This window comes from Sycon ciliatum, chromosome 8 (assembly GCF_964019385.1).
Source record: "Sycon ciliatum chromosome 8, ocSycCili1.1, whole genome shotgun sequence".
NCBI classification, from domain to species: Eukaryota; Metazoa; Porifera; class Calcarea; order Leucosolenida; family Sycettidae; genus Sycon; species Sycon ciliatum.
Genome location: NC_088650.1, coordinates 33,302,307 through 33,318,304, shown reverse-complemented (window position 1 = coordinate 33,318,304; position 15,998 = coordinate 33,302,307). Strand labels below are relative to the sequence as shown.

General features: G+C 46.7%; 3 protein-coding genes across 5 annotated transcripts in view; 2 read left to right on the top strand and 1 right to left on the bottom strand.

The window, feature by feature from the left end:
• The window catches only part of LOC135822816 (uncharacterized), a 109,177-nt gene that overhangs the window by 40,377 nt on the left and 52,802 nt on the right, over positions 1-15,998 (top strand). The gene's annotated exons all lie outside the window — the stretch shown is intronic.
• Positions 1,990-6,815, top strand: LOC135822829 (uncharacterized). Of its 2 annotated transcripts, XM_065335667.1 has the most exons (7): positions 1,990-2,349; positions 2,527-3,172; positions 3,365-3,609; positions 3,817-4,334; positions 4,513-4,657; positions 4,818-5,491; positions 5,684-6,815. In XM_065335667.1, the coding sequence occupies exons 1-7, from the start codon at positions 2,130-2,132 to the stop codon at positions 6,443-6,445; spliced, it is 3,210 nt and encodes a 1,069-aa protein (XP_065191739.1). In that variant the 5' UTR covers positions 1,990-2,129; the 3' UTR covers positions 6,446-6,815. The 2 variants fall into 2 exon arrangements, with proteins under 2 accessions (XP_065191739.1, XP_065191740.1); XM_065335668.1 differs by lacking the exon at positions 1,990-2,349 and having other exon boundaries at positions 2,996-3,172; positions 3,394-3,609.
• LOC135822827 (uncharacterized) lies at positions 10,087-14,912 on the bottom strand. 2 transcript variants are annotated; one of them, XM_065335665.1, is made up of 7 exons: positions 14,553-14,912; positions 13,730-14,375; positions 13,293-13,537; positions 12,568-13,085; positions 12,245-12,389; positions 11,411-12,084; positions 10,087-11,218 (listed from the first exon to the last, which is right to left on the bottom strand). In XM_065335665.1, exons 1-7 carry the CDS (start codon positions 14,770-14,772, stop codon positions 10,457-10,459), a joined length of 3,210 nt encoding a protein of 1,069 aa, XP_065191737.1. In that variant the 5' UTR covers positions 14,773-14,912; the 3' UTR covers positions 10,087-10,456. The 2 variants fall into 2 exon arrangements, with proteins under 2 accessions (XP_065191737.1, XP_065191738.1); XM_065335666.1 differs by lacking the exon at positions 14,553-14,912 and having other exon boundaries at positions 13,293-13,508; positions 13,730-13,906.

Here is a 15,998-nt window from a genome sequence, read left to right as displayed (position 1 = left end):
GCGTACAGTGCAGCGATGTAGTGCTAACCTTTCCATTTCTGTCTCTTTTGAGCTCTGCTACATGTAATGGTTGTGAAAAAAGTGGGAAACGGAGTGCAAGCGCCAATAGTTACTGAGTGGCTAAAATGCAGCGGTTACTGCTTGAACGTTAGCAACGGAGTTACTGAGCGGAGCGGACAAAATGCAGCAGCTACTGATGGAACATGGCACGCCACTGATTCTTGTCAGTGGCAGTGGCGCGGACCTCTTCCAAGTCCCCCACACTCTTCAATGAGATGTTCCATTCTTGGAGATCCTTGATGACTGTGGTGGTGAGTGTTGTCTTTGGTCTACCACGGTGGCTGGTAGCGTCTCGCTTCAGGTAGCATGACATACCTCTGAAAGCAGGTGCATTGGGGTCCATCCGAAGGACGTGCACTAGCATTTGCGTTCTGCGGCGATTTACAGATGCGTGTACTTATTGCCAAGATGATGTAGGGCCAGAACGTGTGCCACAATATTCACTAATGATACTGACATTCAACGACCTGACGTTTGCCTCGATCACGTCTTGGATACATGTACAGTTTGTACACTGACCAACAGACTTCCAGCTGGTCATAACATTTTTATTCCATTCATTCAAAGAAAAAGAAAAACATTGAAAAACTGGACAAGTTTTCTTCGTACACATGATGTCATTGCCTTGTCAACTTTGACAGGATCTGAATCATAGATGTGTCAAGCTTGCGAAGGACTAAAGCTGTTACTCCTGAAAAAAACACATTTCGACAACCGTACAGGCCGTGTGTACGTGTGCTGGACATCTGCGCGTGCAGGGCCAGACGTGTGAGCTGGCTGGCATGCACGACAACTCCTACAATGTAGTACAATGTAGTAGTACTGCTGTCGTCAACATGGAAATCCAGGGATTGACCGGGGACTTCGCCAACAGGTCGTACAGAACAGCGCTTGATCCGATGCGACCAGCGCGCTGCAGCATGTGTGTACCGCCTACCCAGGTATCAGTGTCTCAAGCCTCTTGTACGGGCAAAAATACCATCTTTATCAATGATAGAAATACAACTAAAATCCAAAACAATTTTAAAATATAAAGAACTCAAAGCAAATGAAAAAAACTCAAAGAACCCAGCCAGCCGCACACGGACTACACAAGAGGCAACATGTTAACAGCATAAAATTAACAAGTAAACTTCCTAAAAAAAACGTGTCAATGAAATCCATGAATTTAGACCGGAACTTGAGCCTCCGACACAGCTAGTGAAGCAGACGAAGCACTGGCCTCCAGAACAACGGGATGTCCGAACAGCTTCCTGCAACCTCGGAGACACATACAAAACCTAAGTAGCGAGAAAGATAACTTACATCGAACATAGGCCATGACGTGACAATACTGCTCGGACAGTAGTTAGTGCGGGGCAGGTTCTGGTGCACTTTTTGACCTTTGACCTTTGGGCCAAATAAGGCACACTGTGTCGGTCGTGCTTGGTCTGGCCCCGGGACTCCCCCAGGGTTTGACCTTTGACCTTTAGGTTAAATAAGGCACACTGTGTCGGGCGCGCTTGGTCTGGCCCCGGGACTCCCCCAGGGTTTGACCTTTGGCCCTGCCATGCCATAAATGTCATCATGTTCTTTTCCGTGGCGAACGTGCACTTGTGCACGTTCGGTGCATTCGTACCAGGGAGTAGTAAAATACGTACTACTCCCTGATTCGCACATCGTAGATGTGCAGTGACATATTGCGCATGCGCGCATACGCACGCGGAGCGTGCGGCCTTCAGTGGCCCTGCGGAAAAGACGCAGTACAACACAAGGTGTACTGTAGTACACGTTTCATTGTAGTGTGATAGCCGACCTCATATACGCTGTACGGGGAGATTTTTCCTCAGTATGTTGTAGGCAGTGCTGGAGGTGACGTGACGATGGCGGAGCCAAGTGCAAAACGATCCAGGCAGCCCAAACAGCCCACCTCGAGTGCCGTGCGTGGTTTTTTGAAAAAGTTTTCTTTGCCAGGTTCAGGCACTGATCCTCTCGTCTTTTTCAGCAGCCATCATGACGAGCTCAGACAGGTTCTCCTCGAGGAGCTTCAGTCTCACCCGTTCAAGGTGGTTTTAGTTTTGAGGGTGGAGATGACACGAGAGTCGGCCACGGGTAGTACGTCTGCCGTCCCGTTTTTTAGAAGTAGACCGGCTCGGATCCTCAGCGAAGGGGACATTGATGGTGCAGTCAAGACGATGGTGGCGAGGATCACTGGTCTTATTGATAAGTGGATGCAGAACGGATCCAACTGGACCGTTTCTCGAGTGAGACAGCTGGATGTGTCGACAGCAAAGTACACTCCTCTTCGAGGTGAGTTTCTGTTCATCCGGCAATGTTTGTTCGAAGCCTGTCGAATTTCTTGTGGAAAGTTGTAGATGTATTGTTTTGTACTAGATGTACAGTTTTTCGTGGTTGTCGAGAGGGTGTAGTTGTGATGTGGTGTTACTCTGAGCAAAGCCTTCGTTGTATTTTTGTGGTGTTCTGTAGGTGGTGCAGCTGCTATCCCGCCGAAATTAGAAAAAAAGAAGGCCATCATTAACGTAAAGAACAACGATGACAGGTGTTTGATGTGGGCGTTGTTGTCAGCGCTGCACCCCGTCGAACAGAATGCTGAGCGTGCATCCAAGTACACCCAGTATCTTGAGGAGCTGCGGTTCGACGGTGTAATGTTCCCTGCAACGCTCCGTGATGTATCCAAAGTGGAGATACAGAATGGTCTTGCAATCAATGTGTTTGGGTACGAGGGGAATCTGTACCCACTCTATCTCAGCGAGCGACAGGAGACTCCCATCAACCTCCTTCTTCATGACAACCACTTCACATGGATAAAAAACTTCAGTCGTGCATGCGAGAATAAGAACAGACATGCCACACACTATTGCTTCCGATGCCTCTCCGCACACAAAACAGCAGACTCCCTGCAGCATCACAGCGAGAGATGTCAGGTGATGAAGCCTGTGCCAGTAGTCATGCCCACAGCAAAGGACAGCATCCTCAAATATACAAATTTGAAGCACAGGATGGTGGCTCCATATATCATTTACGCTGATACGGAGGCCATCATTGAGCCGATGGAGGAACAGCATGGCAGCAGCACTGTACGCACAGCCCGTCATGTACCATGCAGCATCAGGTATGTTTTGTTGTTGGTGTTGTTTTTGACTAATGTTTGCTGTACTCATGCCTGCACAGTGCTTCCTGTTATTCCTTCTTGTCTTGTTCTCCCCTAATTGTGTTCGTGTTGTAGTATGTGCATTTTGTGTGATTCCATTTTTTCAAAAAAATCACTCATTCTTACTTTCCTTCTTCTTTTATGCTCTTGTAGATATGCTGCCATCCGATCCAACGGTGAAGTCCGTGGCGAGTTTGACGACTGCAGTGAGAATGCCATTCACAACTTTTTCGACAGTCTCAAAGAGTTGGAAGGCAGTATCCAGGAGGATTTGGCTGATATCAAGCCAATTCACATGACGGCAGAACTGGAGCTTGAGTTTCAGAACGCAGTCAACTGCTGGATATGTGATGAAGTACTTGGAGAAGATCGTGTTCGTGATCATGATCATCTCACTGGTAAGTATTATAATTTTTTGTTTATTTTTGTTGTTTTGCAGTTGTGTGTAGATATGCGCATGATGTGTATAGTGCATTTTCATGTCTTTGTAGCTGTTTGCATCTGTGTTTTATCATGGTGTATTGAATTGTATTGTCTGTGGTATCACCTTCACTGTAGATGTTTACTATGTTTGTGTATTCCCCTCTTTCTGAATATCTGCACAGGCAACTACCGTGGTGCTGCACACTACCAGTGTAATATTCAGCTAAGTATCTACCCAGATCGCCAGATCATTCCGGTTGTGTTTCACAACCTGAAAGGGTACGATGCTCACCACCTCATCGCCCACATTGGTATGACCGAGGTTGAAGAGGTGGAGTACGAGGACTCTAACCAGCGTAAGCGGATTAAGAAGGTTGGTGAGATCAGTGTCATCGCCAACAACATGGAGAAATATATTTCATTCAAGTGGCGTCAGTACCGCTTCATCGACTCCAAGGCCTTCTTGAACTCCTCTCTTGACTCGTTGGTGAGCAACACCCCGGAAGATGCGCTCAAGCTTACTCGTACATTGGCCCATCATGACCTTCTCCTGCGTAAGGGTGTCTACCCCTACGAGTACATGGACTCCTTTGCTCGGTTTGATGAGACACAGCTGCCACCTAAATCAGCATTTGAGTCTAGTTTGACTGGAGAAGGTATCAGTGATGCCGACTATGCCCATGCTCAGAACGTATGGCAGGTAAGCAGCTTGTGCCTTCTGTATTGTGCTCTACTTATGACTTTGAATGCTTTTGTGATGTGCTCTACTCATTTTTTTTGTACTCATTGCTCTCTATCTGTGGATGCTTGTGTGCATGTGTGTATGGATGCTTGCGTGTGTGTGTGTGTGCGTTGTTTTTTTGTTTTTCGTTTTGCAGACATTTGAGTGCAGTACAATGGAGGCCTATCATGACCTCTATTTGCAAACAGATGTCTATCTTCTAGCAGATGTCTTTGAGCATTTCCGCAAGACGGCATACAAGACGTATGGGTTGGATCCAGCCCATTACCTTACTCTCCCAGGTATGTTCATCAGTCTTTGTTGTTGTCCAATGTATTCTCTCCTTTAGATGGTGTTCTCTGTTAGTATTCTTGTGCTTTCTTGTCGGTGTATTTATATACTTTTTGCATGGTGTATTGACTTTCGTGTTTGTGTTCTGGTGTGTTGTATGGTGTTATGTAGGATATGCATGGGATGCTCTACTACGGTTCACCCAGATTGAACTGCAGCTGCTCACGGATGTAGACATGCATCTGTTTGTCGAAGCCGGTCTACGTGGGGGCATCTCAATGGCGTCGCAGCGGTACGGCAAGGCCAACAACCCTACGATGGATCAGTACAATTCTGCCGAGCCCACATCATACCTGCTATACCTTGACGCCAACAACCTGTATGGCTGGGCTATGTGCCAGAGTATGCCGACATCCGAGTTTGCCTGGTGTGACAAGAACCTGTCCGAGATACTGGCACACCCTGTAGATTCGAGCACTGGGTTCATTGTGGAGTGTGATCTTGAGGTACCCTCTTCGCTGCACCACTACTTCAATGATTATCCACTCGCACCGGAAGTGATGAGAACATTCTCAGATAAGCTATCACCATACCAACAAGCACTTGTGGAGGAGCTCAAAGTGTCAGCCGTAGATGGAGTCAAGTTGACACCCAGTCTCCTACCCAAGTCCAAATATGTGTTACACTACCGTACACTGCAGCTGTATTCGCGTCTGGGCATGGTGGTGACCGCTGTTCACAAGGTGTTGGGATTTCAGCAGAGTGCCTGGATGGCTCCCTACATCAATCTGAACACTGCACTTCGCACGAGGGCTACAACCGACTTTGAGAAGAGCTTTTACAAGGTAAATGCAACCGTTGTGTGCAGTCTTGTATGTTGTTGTTGGTTGTTGTTGTTGTTGTTGTTTTTGTTGTTGTTTTTGTCGCATGTATGGTGCAAGTGTGACGTGGAGTATGCTAATTGAAAAATATGCTGATGTGAAGGAATGGCATGATATGATTCTCATGTGTCATGTTTGCCTGTTTGTGTGCTGCAGCTGATGAACAACTCAGTCTTTGGCAAGACGATGGAGAACGTTCGTAATCGAATACGCATCGATCTCTTGCGAGAAGAAAGTGAGGAGCAGGTACTGAGGGCAGTGAGCAAGCCTACATATGTGCGGCACGACATTTTCCCGAACGGGCTTGTCGGAATAGAAAAGCAGCACACTGAGATCAAGCTCAACAAGCCGGTCTATGTGGGTATGTCGATACTAGACCTGTCAAAGGTGCACATGTACTCCTTCTACTACGATGTGCTGAAGGAGCAGTACGGTAGCAGAATCCGGCTGTTGTACACCGACACCGACTCTGTTATTGTGCACATAACCACCGGTGATGTTTATGCAGAGATGGATCTGTCTCTGTATGACACCAGCAACTTTCCCACTGACCATCCTCAGTACACTTCTGTCAATAAGAAAGTGGTTGGCAAATTCAAAGATGAGCTTGGTGGGAAATCCATGGTGGAGTTTGTAGGTCTAAGATCGAAGATGTACTCCTACATCGGGCAGGAATCGGCCAAACGGGCCAAGGGTGTGCGGAAGGCAGTCCTGGCAAATACCATCACCCACGAGGACTATGTAGATGCACTGCTCAGTCATCGTGTGTCTTCCAGGCCTATGACGGGTCTCCGATCACATTGCCACGCAGTGTATGAGGAGGTAACCACCAAGGTGGCATTGTCTCCATTCGACTGCAAGCGGTACATACTGGATGATGGCATGGCCACACTTGCATATGGTCACAAGGACATTTAATGGACAGGACCCCACATTGAACATGTTTCATCATTTTCATACAAAACTCCCCGCCGTTCTTCTGTCATTAATTCCTCCTATCTTGGCGTGTGGGGCCGGTTCCAACAATATACATTTTTGTTAAATATTTCAGGCTTGTGCCTCAATCATATTGCAGGATATAGTGCATCGTGCGGTATAATAATCTTCATCGTATCATCAAATATTACCCTACACACTTTGGTTTGCAGTGTGTGCACAGCATAGTCCATATATCATCAAATTGATCAAGTTCAGTAACTGCGGGCATATATTTCCCTAGCTTGAGAAAATGCTTATATACTTGCGTAAATTTATGCTCACAATGATGACATTAAAATGAGATTAACTCTGCCACACATTATATTACCAGACACTGTTGTTGTTGTTGTTGTCGTCATCGTTGTTGTTGTTGTTGTTGTTGGTTGTTGTTGGCTGTTGTTGGCTGTTGTCGGTTGTTGATGGTTGTTGTTGGTTGTTGTTGTTGGTTGTTGTTGTTGGTTGTTGTTGTTGGTTGTTGCTGTTGGTTGTTGTTGGTTGGTTGTTGTTGTTGGTTGTTGTTGTTTGTTGTTGTTATTGTTGGTTGTTGTTGTTGGTTGTTGTTGGTAGTTGTTGTTTGTTGTTGGTTGTTGTTGGTTGTTGGTTGTTGTTGGTTGTTGTTGTTTGTTGTCCCATGGGACAATGAAACTACAAAGGAAAGTGGCTACTGACGAGGCACCTGTGACCACGCCAATGCCTGAAACTGATGAAGCTGAGGAACGGAGGATCCTTGAGTTGGCCCTTAGCCGACTTGAGCGTGATTAACAGCAGTGTTTACACTCCTCAGCAAATCCCATCAAATCGGAGCACATGTTGACGGGACCTTAGAGTTGGCACTGCTCAGTAATGGCAAAATATTTTAAATGGCCGCCAAGACCTTTCTCAATAGGCGGAAGAGTCACCTGTATGCAATACGTTGTATATGTCATGTGTGTGTATTGTATATGCATTGGGCTCGAGTAACTCAACAGCATTCGCTCAGTAACACTCAACACTTCCACCATCAAATGGGAATACACGTGTTGAAGCAAGCTTAGAATGAGCGTTACTTGGTAATAACAGAATGAACCCGATGACCTACATGTACGTAAACAGGTGGCTAAATCACTGGTACACAAACGCATTCGGCATGAGATAAGCATTTACTCACTCATCAACTGTAATATGTTCCATGCGGTCGCCAGGTGTGTGTCTCTGCTAGGTAAATGGACGGGATAAGGTATTATGTTCAGTTCATGTTCGAGTCCGTTGTAGTTTTGACAGAGATCGAGATGTCACGCTGGTTGCTGAATTTGATGACGGCAACTCAAACCAATAGTGGTCAGGAAGTTGGTCCACGAGCTGCTGTTGTCCAACGGAACGATGATAGTGACGAAGATGAAGCAGAAGAAAGTGTTAAATTTGTTCTCAGGAAGAGGAAGAGAGTGACGACATCATCCTTGCTCCTACCTGTCATGTTGAATCCAGGATTTCTGGGTTTTGTAGGATCGTTGCCACGCTGGTGCTGGTGCCGTCAACGGCACCAGCACAGCCAGGTAGGTGGCACAGAGATTTAAAGCCGGAGACGACGTCAGCTACATTGAGCTGGTCTTGGGGAAAGACAATGAACTTAGGGGCAAGTTGCCGGGATGCAGATACACACGCTTGCACGATGTTATGGACTGTAGAAGTACCAATGCGATACTCTTTTGCCAACTGCTGGAATTCCTCGGCATGAGCCATCCATTGGAGGAATATTGCAAGACGTTTTTTCCCAGAGATCACTTGCGCAAGTGCGTCGTCTGACAATCAATGGTATCTTTGACCAAATCGTGCACAGCAAGAAATGTGCATTTGGTCACTCGAAACTTTTCGATGAACCTCTCATCTTCGACACCTTGGAAGTCTTGTCCAAGTCTACTCCATGTCCCCATGATCTCTTTTTCCCAAACACCATCATCGTCGCCATCAGCATGAGCCGACGGCGACGACGATGGTGTTTGGGAAAAAGAGATCTTGGGGACATGGAGTAGACTTGGACAAGACTTCCAAGGTGTCGAAGATGAGAGGTTCATCGAAAAGTTTCGAGTGACCAAATGCACATTTCTTGCTGTGCACGATTTGGTCAAAGATACCATTGATTGTCAGACGACGCACTTGCGCAAGTGATCTCTGGGAAAAAACGTCTTGCAATATTCCTCCAATGGATGGCTCATGCCGAGGAATTCCAGCAGTTGGCAAAAGAGTATCGCATTGGTACTTCTACAGTCCATAACATCGTGCAAGCGTGTGTATCTGCATCCCGGCAACTTGCCCCTAAGTTCATTGTCTTTCCCCAAGACCAGCTCAATGTAGCTGACGTCGTCTCCGGCTTTAAATCTCTGTGCCACCTACCTGGCTGTGCTGGTGCCGTTGACGGCACCAGCACCAGCGTGGCAACGATCCTACAAAACCCAGAAATCCTGGATTCAACATGACAGGTAGGAGCAAGGATGATGTCGTCACTCTCTTCCTCTTCCTGAGAACAAATTTAACACTTTCTTCTGCTTCATCTTCGTCACTATCATCGTTCCGTTGGACAACAGCAGCTCGTGGACCAACTTCCTGACCACTATTGGTTTGAGTTGCCGTCATCAAATTCAGCAACCAGCGTGACATCTCGATCTCTGTCAAAACTACAACGGACTCGAACATGAACTGAACATAATACCTTATCCCGTCCATTTACCTAGCAGAGACACACACCTGGCGACCGCATGGAACATATTACAGTTGATGAGTGAGTAAATGCTTATCTCATGCCGAATGCGTTTGTGTACCAGTGATTTAGCCACCTGTTTACGTACATGTAGGTCATCGGGTTCATTCTGTTATTACCAAGTAACGCTCATTCTAAGCTTGCTTCAACACGTGTATTCCCATTTGATGGTGGAAGTGTTGAGTGTTACTGAGCGAATGCTGTTGAGTTACTCGAGCCCAATGCATATACAATACACACACATGACATATACAACGTATTGCATACAGGTGACTCTTCCGCCTATTGAGAAAGGTCTTGGCGGCCATTTAAAATATTTTGCCATTACTGAGCAGTGCCAACTCTAAGGTCCCGTCAACATGTGCTCCGATTTGATGGGATTTGCTGAGGAGTGTAAACACTGCTGTTAATCACGCTCAAGTCGGCTAAGGGCCAACTCAAGGATCCTCCGTTCCTCAGCTTCATCAGTTTCAGGCATTGGCGTGGTCACAGGTGCCTCGTCAGTAGCCACTTTCCTTTGTAGTTTCATTGTCCCATGGGACAACAAACAACAACAACCAACAACCAACAACAACCAACAACAAACAACAACTACCAACAACAACCAACAACAACAACCAACAATAACAACAACAAACAACAACAACCAACAACAACAACCAACAACAACAACCAACAGCAACAACCAACAACAACAACCAACAACAACAACCAACAACAACAACCAACAACAACCATCAACAACCGACAACAGCCAACAACAGCCAACAACAACCAACAACAACAACAACAACAACGATGACGACAACAACAACAACAACAGTGTCTGGTAATATAATGTGTGGCAGAGTTAATCTCATTTTAATGTCATCATTGTGAGCATAAATTTACGCAAGTATATAAGCATTTTCTCAAGCTAGGGAAATATATGCCCGCAGTTACTGAACTTGATCAATTTGATGATATATGGACTATGCTGTGCACACACTGCAAACCAAAGTGTGTAGGGTAATATTTGATGATACGATGAAGATTATTATACCGCACGATGCACTATATCCTGCAATATGATTGAGGCACAAGCCTGAAATATTTAACAAAAATGTATATTGTTGGAACCGGCCCCACACGCCAAGATAGGAGGAATTAATGACAGAAGAACGGCGGGGAGTTTTGTATGAAAATGATGAAACATGTTCAATGTGGGGTCCTGTCCATTAAATGTCCTTGTGACCATATGCAAGTGTGGCCATGCCATCATCCAGTATGTACCGCTTGCAGTCGAATGGAGACAATGCCACCTTGGTGGTTACCTCCTCATACACTGCGTGGCAATGTGATCGGAGACCCGTCATAGGCCTGGAAGACACACGATGACTGAGCAGTGCATCTACATAGTCCTCGTGGGTGATGGTATTTGCCAGGACTGCCTTCCGCACACCCTTGGCCCGTTTGGCCGATTCCTGCCCGATGTAGGAGTACATCTTCGATCTTAGACCTACAAACTCCACCATGGATTTCCCACCAAGCTCATCTTTGAATTTGCCAACCACTTTCTTATTGACAGAAGTGTACTGAGGATGGTCAGTGGGAAAGTTGCTGGTGTCATACAGAGACAGATCCATCTCTGCATAAACATCACCGGTGGTTATGTGCACAATAACAGAGTCGGTGTCGGTGTACAACAGCCGGATTCTGCTACCGTACTGCTCCTTCAGCACATCGTAGTAGAAGGAGTACATGTGCACCTTTGACAGGTCTAGTATCGACATACCCACATAGACCGGCTTGTTGAGCTTGATCTCAGTGTGCTGCTTTTCTATTCCGACAAGCCCGTTCGGGAAAATGTCGTGCCGCACATATGTAGGCTTGCTCACTGCCCTCAGTACCTGCTCCTCACTTTCTTCTCGCAAGAGATCGATGCGTATTCGATTACGAACGTTCTCCATCGTCTTGCCAAAGACTGAGTTGTTCATCAGCTGCAGCACACAAACAGGCAAACATGACACATGAGAATCATATCATGCCATTCCTTCACATCAGCATATTTTTCAATTAGCATACTCCACGTCACACTTGCACCATACATGCGACAAAAACAACAACAAAAACAACAACAACAACAACAACCAACAACAACATACAAGACTGCACACAACGGTTGCATTTACCTTGTAAAAGCTCTTCTCAAAGTCGGTTGTAGCCCTCGTGCGAAGTGCAGTGTTCAGATTGATGTAGGGAGCCATCCAGGCACTCTGCTGAAATCCCAACACCTTGTGAACAGCGGTCACCACCATGCCCAGACGCGAATACAGCTGCAGTGTACGGTAGTGTAACACATATTTGGACTTGGGTAGGAGACTGGGTGTCAACTTGACTCCATCTACGGCTGACACTTTGAGCTCCTCCACAAGTGCTTGTTGGTATGGTGATAGCTTATCTGAGAATGTTCTCATCACTTCCGGTGCGAGTGGATAATCATTGAAGTAGTGGTGCAGCGAAGAGGGTACCTCAAGATCACACTCCACAATGAACCCAGTGCTCGAATCTACAGGGTGTGCCAGTATCTCGGACAGGTTCTTGTCACACCAGGCAAACTCGGATGTCGGCATACTCTGGCACATAGCCCAGCCATACAGGTTGTTGGCGTCAAGGTATAGCAGGTATGATGTGGGCTCGGCAGAATTGTACTGATCCATCGTAGGGTTGTTGGCCTTGCCGTACCGCTGCGACGCCATTGAGATGCCCCCACGTAGACCGGCTTCGACAAACAGATGCATGTCTACATCCGTGAGCAGCTGCAGTTCAATCTGGGTGAACCGTAGTAGAGCATCCCATGCATATCCTACATAACACCATACAACACACCAGAACACAAACACGAAAGTCAATACACCATGCAAAAAGTATATAAATACACCGACAAGAAAGCACAAGAATACTAACAGAGAACACCATCTAAAGGAGAGAATACATTGGACAACAACAAAGACTGATGAACATACCTGGGAGAGTAAGGTAATGGGCTGGATCCAACCCATACGTCTTGTATGCCGTCTTGCGGAAATGCTCAAAGACATCTGCTAGAAGATAGACATCTGTTTGCAAATAGAGGTCATGATAGGCCTCCATTGTACTGCACTCAAATGTCTGCAAAACGAAAAACAAAAAAACAACGCACACACACACACACGCAAGCATCCATACACACATGCACACAAGCATCCACAGATAGAGAGCAATGAGTACAAAAAAAATGAGTAGAGCACATCACAAAAGCATTCAAAGTCATAAGTAGAGCACAATACAGAAGGCACAAGCTGCTTACCTGCCATACGTTCTGAGCATGGGCATAGTCGGCATCACTGATACCTTCTCCAGTCAAACTAGACTCAAATGCTGATTTAGGTGGCAGCTGTGTCTCATCAAACCGAGCAAAGGAGTCCATGTACTCGTAGGGGTAGACACCCTTACGCAGGAGAAGGTCATGATGGGCCAATGTACGAGTAAGCTTGAGCGCATCTTCCGGGGTGTTGCTCACCAACGAGTCAAGAGAGGAGTTCAAGAAGGCCTTGGAGTCGATGAAGCGGTACTGACGCCACTTGAATGAAATATATTTCTCCATGTTGTTGGCGATGACACTGATCTCACCAACCTTCTTAATCCGCTTACGCTGGTTAGAGTCCTCGTACTCCACCTCTTCAACCTCGGTCATACCAATGTGGGCGATGAGGTGGTGAGCATCGTACCCTTTCAGGTTGTGAAACACAACCGGAATGATCTGGCGATCTGGGTAGATACTTAGCTGAATATTACACTGGTAGTGTGCAGCACCACGGTAGTTGCCTGTGCAGATATTCAGAAAGAGGGGAATACACAAACATAGTAAACATCTACAGTGAAGGTGATACCACAGACAATACAATTCAATACACCATGATAAAACACAGATGCAAACAGCTACAAAGACATGAAAATGCACTATACACATCATGCGCATATCTACACACAACTGCAAAACAACAAAAATAAACAAAAAATTATAATACTTACCAGTGAGATGATCATGATCACGAACACGATCTTCTCCAAGTACTTCATCACATATCCAGCAGTTGACTGCGTTCTGAAACTCAAGCTCCAGTTCTGCCGTCATGTGAATTGGCTTGATATCAGCCAAATCCTCCTGGATACTGCCTTCCAACTCTTTGAGACTGTCGAAAAAGTTGTGAATGGCATTCTCACTGCAGTCGTCAAACTCGCCACGGACTTCACCGTTGGATCGGATGGCAGCATATCTACAAGAGCATAAAAGAAGAAGGAAAGTAAGAATGAGTGATTTTTTTGAAAAAATGGAATCACACAAAATGCACATACTACAACACGAACACAATTAGGGGAGAACAAGACAAGAAGGAATAACAGGAAGCACTGTGCAGGCATGAGTACAGCAAACATTAGTCAAAAACAACACCAACAACAAAACATACCTGATGCTGCATGGTACATGACGGGCTGTGCGTACAGTGCTGCTGCCATGCTGTTCCTCCATCGGCTCAATGATGGCCTCCGTATCAGCGTAAATGATATATGGAGCCACCATCCTGTGCTTCAAATTTGTATATTTGAGGATGCTGTCCTTTGCTGTGGGCATGACTACTGGCACAGGCTTCATCACCTGACATCTCTCGCTGTGATGCTGCAGGGAGTCTGCTGTTTTGTGTGCGGAGAGGCATCGGAAGCAATAGTGTGTGGCATGTCTGTTCTTATTCTCGCATGCACGACTGAAGTTTTTTATCCATGTGAAGTGGTTGTCATGAAGAAGGAGGTTGATGGGAGTCTCCTGTCGCTCGCTGAGATAGAGTGGGTACAGATTCCCCTCGTACCCAAACACATTGATTGCAAGACCATTCTGTATCTCCACTTTGGATACATCACGGAGCGTTGCAGGGAACATTACACCGTCGAACCGCAGCTCCTCAAGATACTGGGTGTACTTGGATGCACGCTCAGCATTCTGTTCGACGGGGTGCAGCGCTGACAACAACGCCCACATCAAACACCTGTCATCGTTGTTCTTTACGTTAATGATGGCCTTCTTTTTTTCTAATTTCGGCGGGATAGCAGCTGCACCACCTACAGAACACCACAAAAATACAACGAAGGCTTTGCTCAGAGTAACACCACATCACAACTACACCCTCTCGACAACCACGAAAAACTGTACATCTAGTACAAAACAATACATCTACAACTTTCCACAAGAAATTCGACAGGCTTCGAACAAACATTGCCGGATGAACAGAAACTCACCTCGAAGAGGAGTGTACTTTGCTGTCGACACATCCAGCTGTCTCACTCGAGAAACGGTCCAGTTGGATCCGTTCTGCATCCACTTATCAATAAGACCAGTGATCCTCGCCACCATCGTCTTGACTGCACCATCAATGTCCCCTTCGCTGAGGATCCGAGCCGGTCTACTTCTAAAAAACGGGACGGCAGACGTACTACCCGTGGCCGACTCTCGTGTCATCTCCACCCTCAAAACTAAAACCACCTTGAACGGGTGAGACTGAAGCTCCTCGAGGAGAACCTGTCTGAGCTCGTCATGATGGCTGCTGAAAAAGACGAGAGGATCAGTGCCTGAACCTGGCAAAGAAAACTTTTTCAAAAAACCACGCACGGCACTCGAGGTGGGCTGTTTGGGCTGCCTGGATCGTTTTGCACTTGGCTCCGCCATCGTCACGTCACCTCCAGCACTGCCTACAACATACTGAGGAAAAATCTCCCCGTACAGCGTATATGAGGTCGGCTATCACACTACAATGAAACGTGTACTACAGTACACCTTGTGTTGTACTGCGTCTTTTCCGCAGGGCCACTGAAGGCCGCACGCTCCGCGTGCGTATGCGCGCATGCGCAATATGTCACTGCACATCTACGATGTGCGAATCAGGGAGTAGTACGTATTTTACTACTCCCTGGTACGAATGCACCGAACGTGCACAAGTGCACGTTCGCCACGGAAAAGAACATGATGACATTTATGGCATGGCAGGGCCAAAGGTCAAACCCTGGGGGAGTCCCGGGGCCAGACCAAGCGCGCCCGACACAGTGTGCCTTATTTAACCTAAAGGTCAAAGGTCAAACCCTGGGGGAGTCCCGGGGCCAGACCAAGAGTAGTTAGTGCGGGGCAGGTTCTGGTGCACTTTTTGACCTTTGACCTTTGGGCCAAATAAGGCACACTGTGTTGGTCGTGCTGGGTCTGGCCCCGGGACCCCCCAGAGTTTGACCTTTGACCCCTGCCATGCCATAAATGTGCCATAAAGGTTCTTTTCCGTGGCGAACGTGCACTTGTGCACGTTCGGTGCATTCGCACCGTGGAGTAGTAAAATACGTACTATTCCCTGATTTGCACATCGTAGATGTGCATTGCATGCAGTGACATATTGCGCATGCGTGCATACGCACGCGGAGCGTGTGACCTTCAGTGGCCCTGCGTGTGGAAAAGACGCAGTGCAACACAAGGTGTACTAGTACACGTGTCATTATACTACTCCCTGATTCGCACTTCGTAGATGTGCAGCAAACAAGTGAGTTCACGTGCCATGCACTCGTTGAGCTCCAAGATCAGAACTCGGCTCAACGTAGTACTTGAAGTCACCGTTCCCATTACGTCATGTACATTTACATACACTCTGTTGAAGCACTGAAACATCGGTTTTCGGGGAATTCAACATGCGAATTTTTGAACATTCG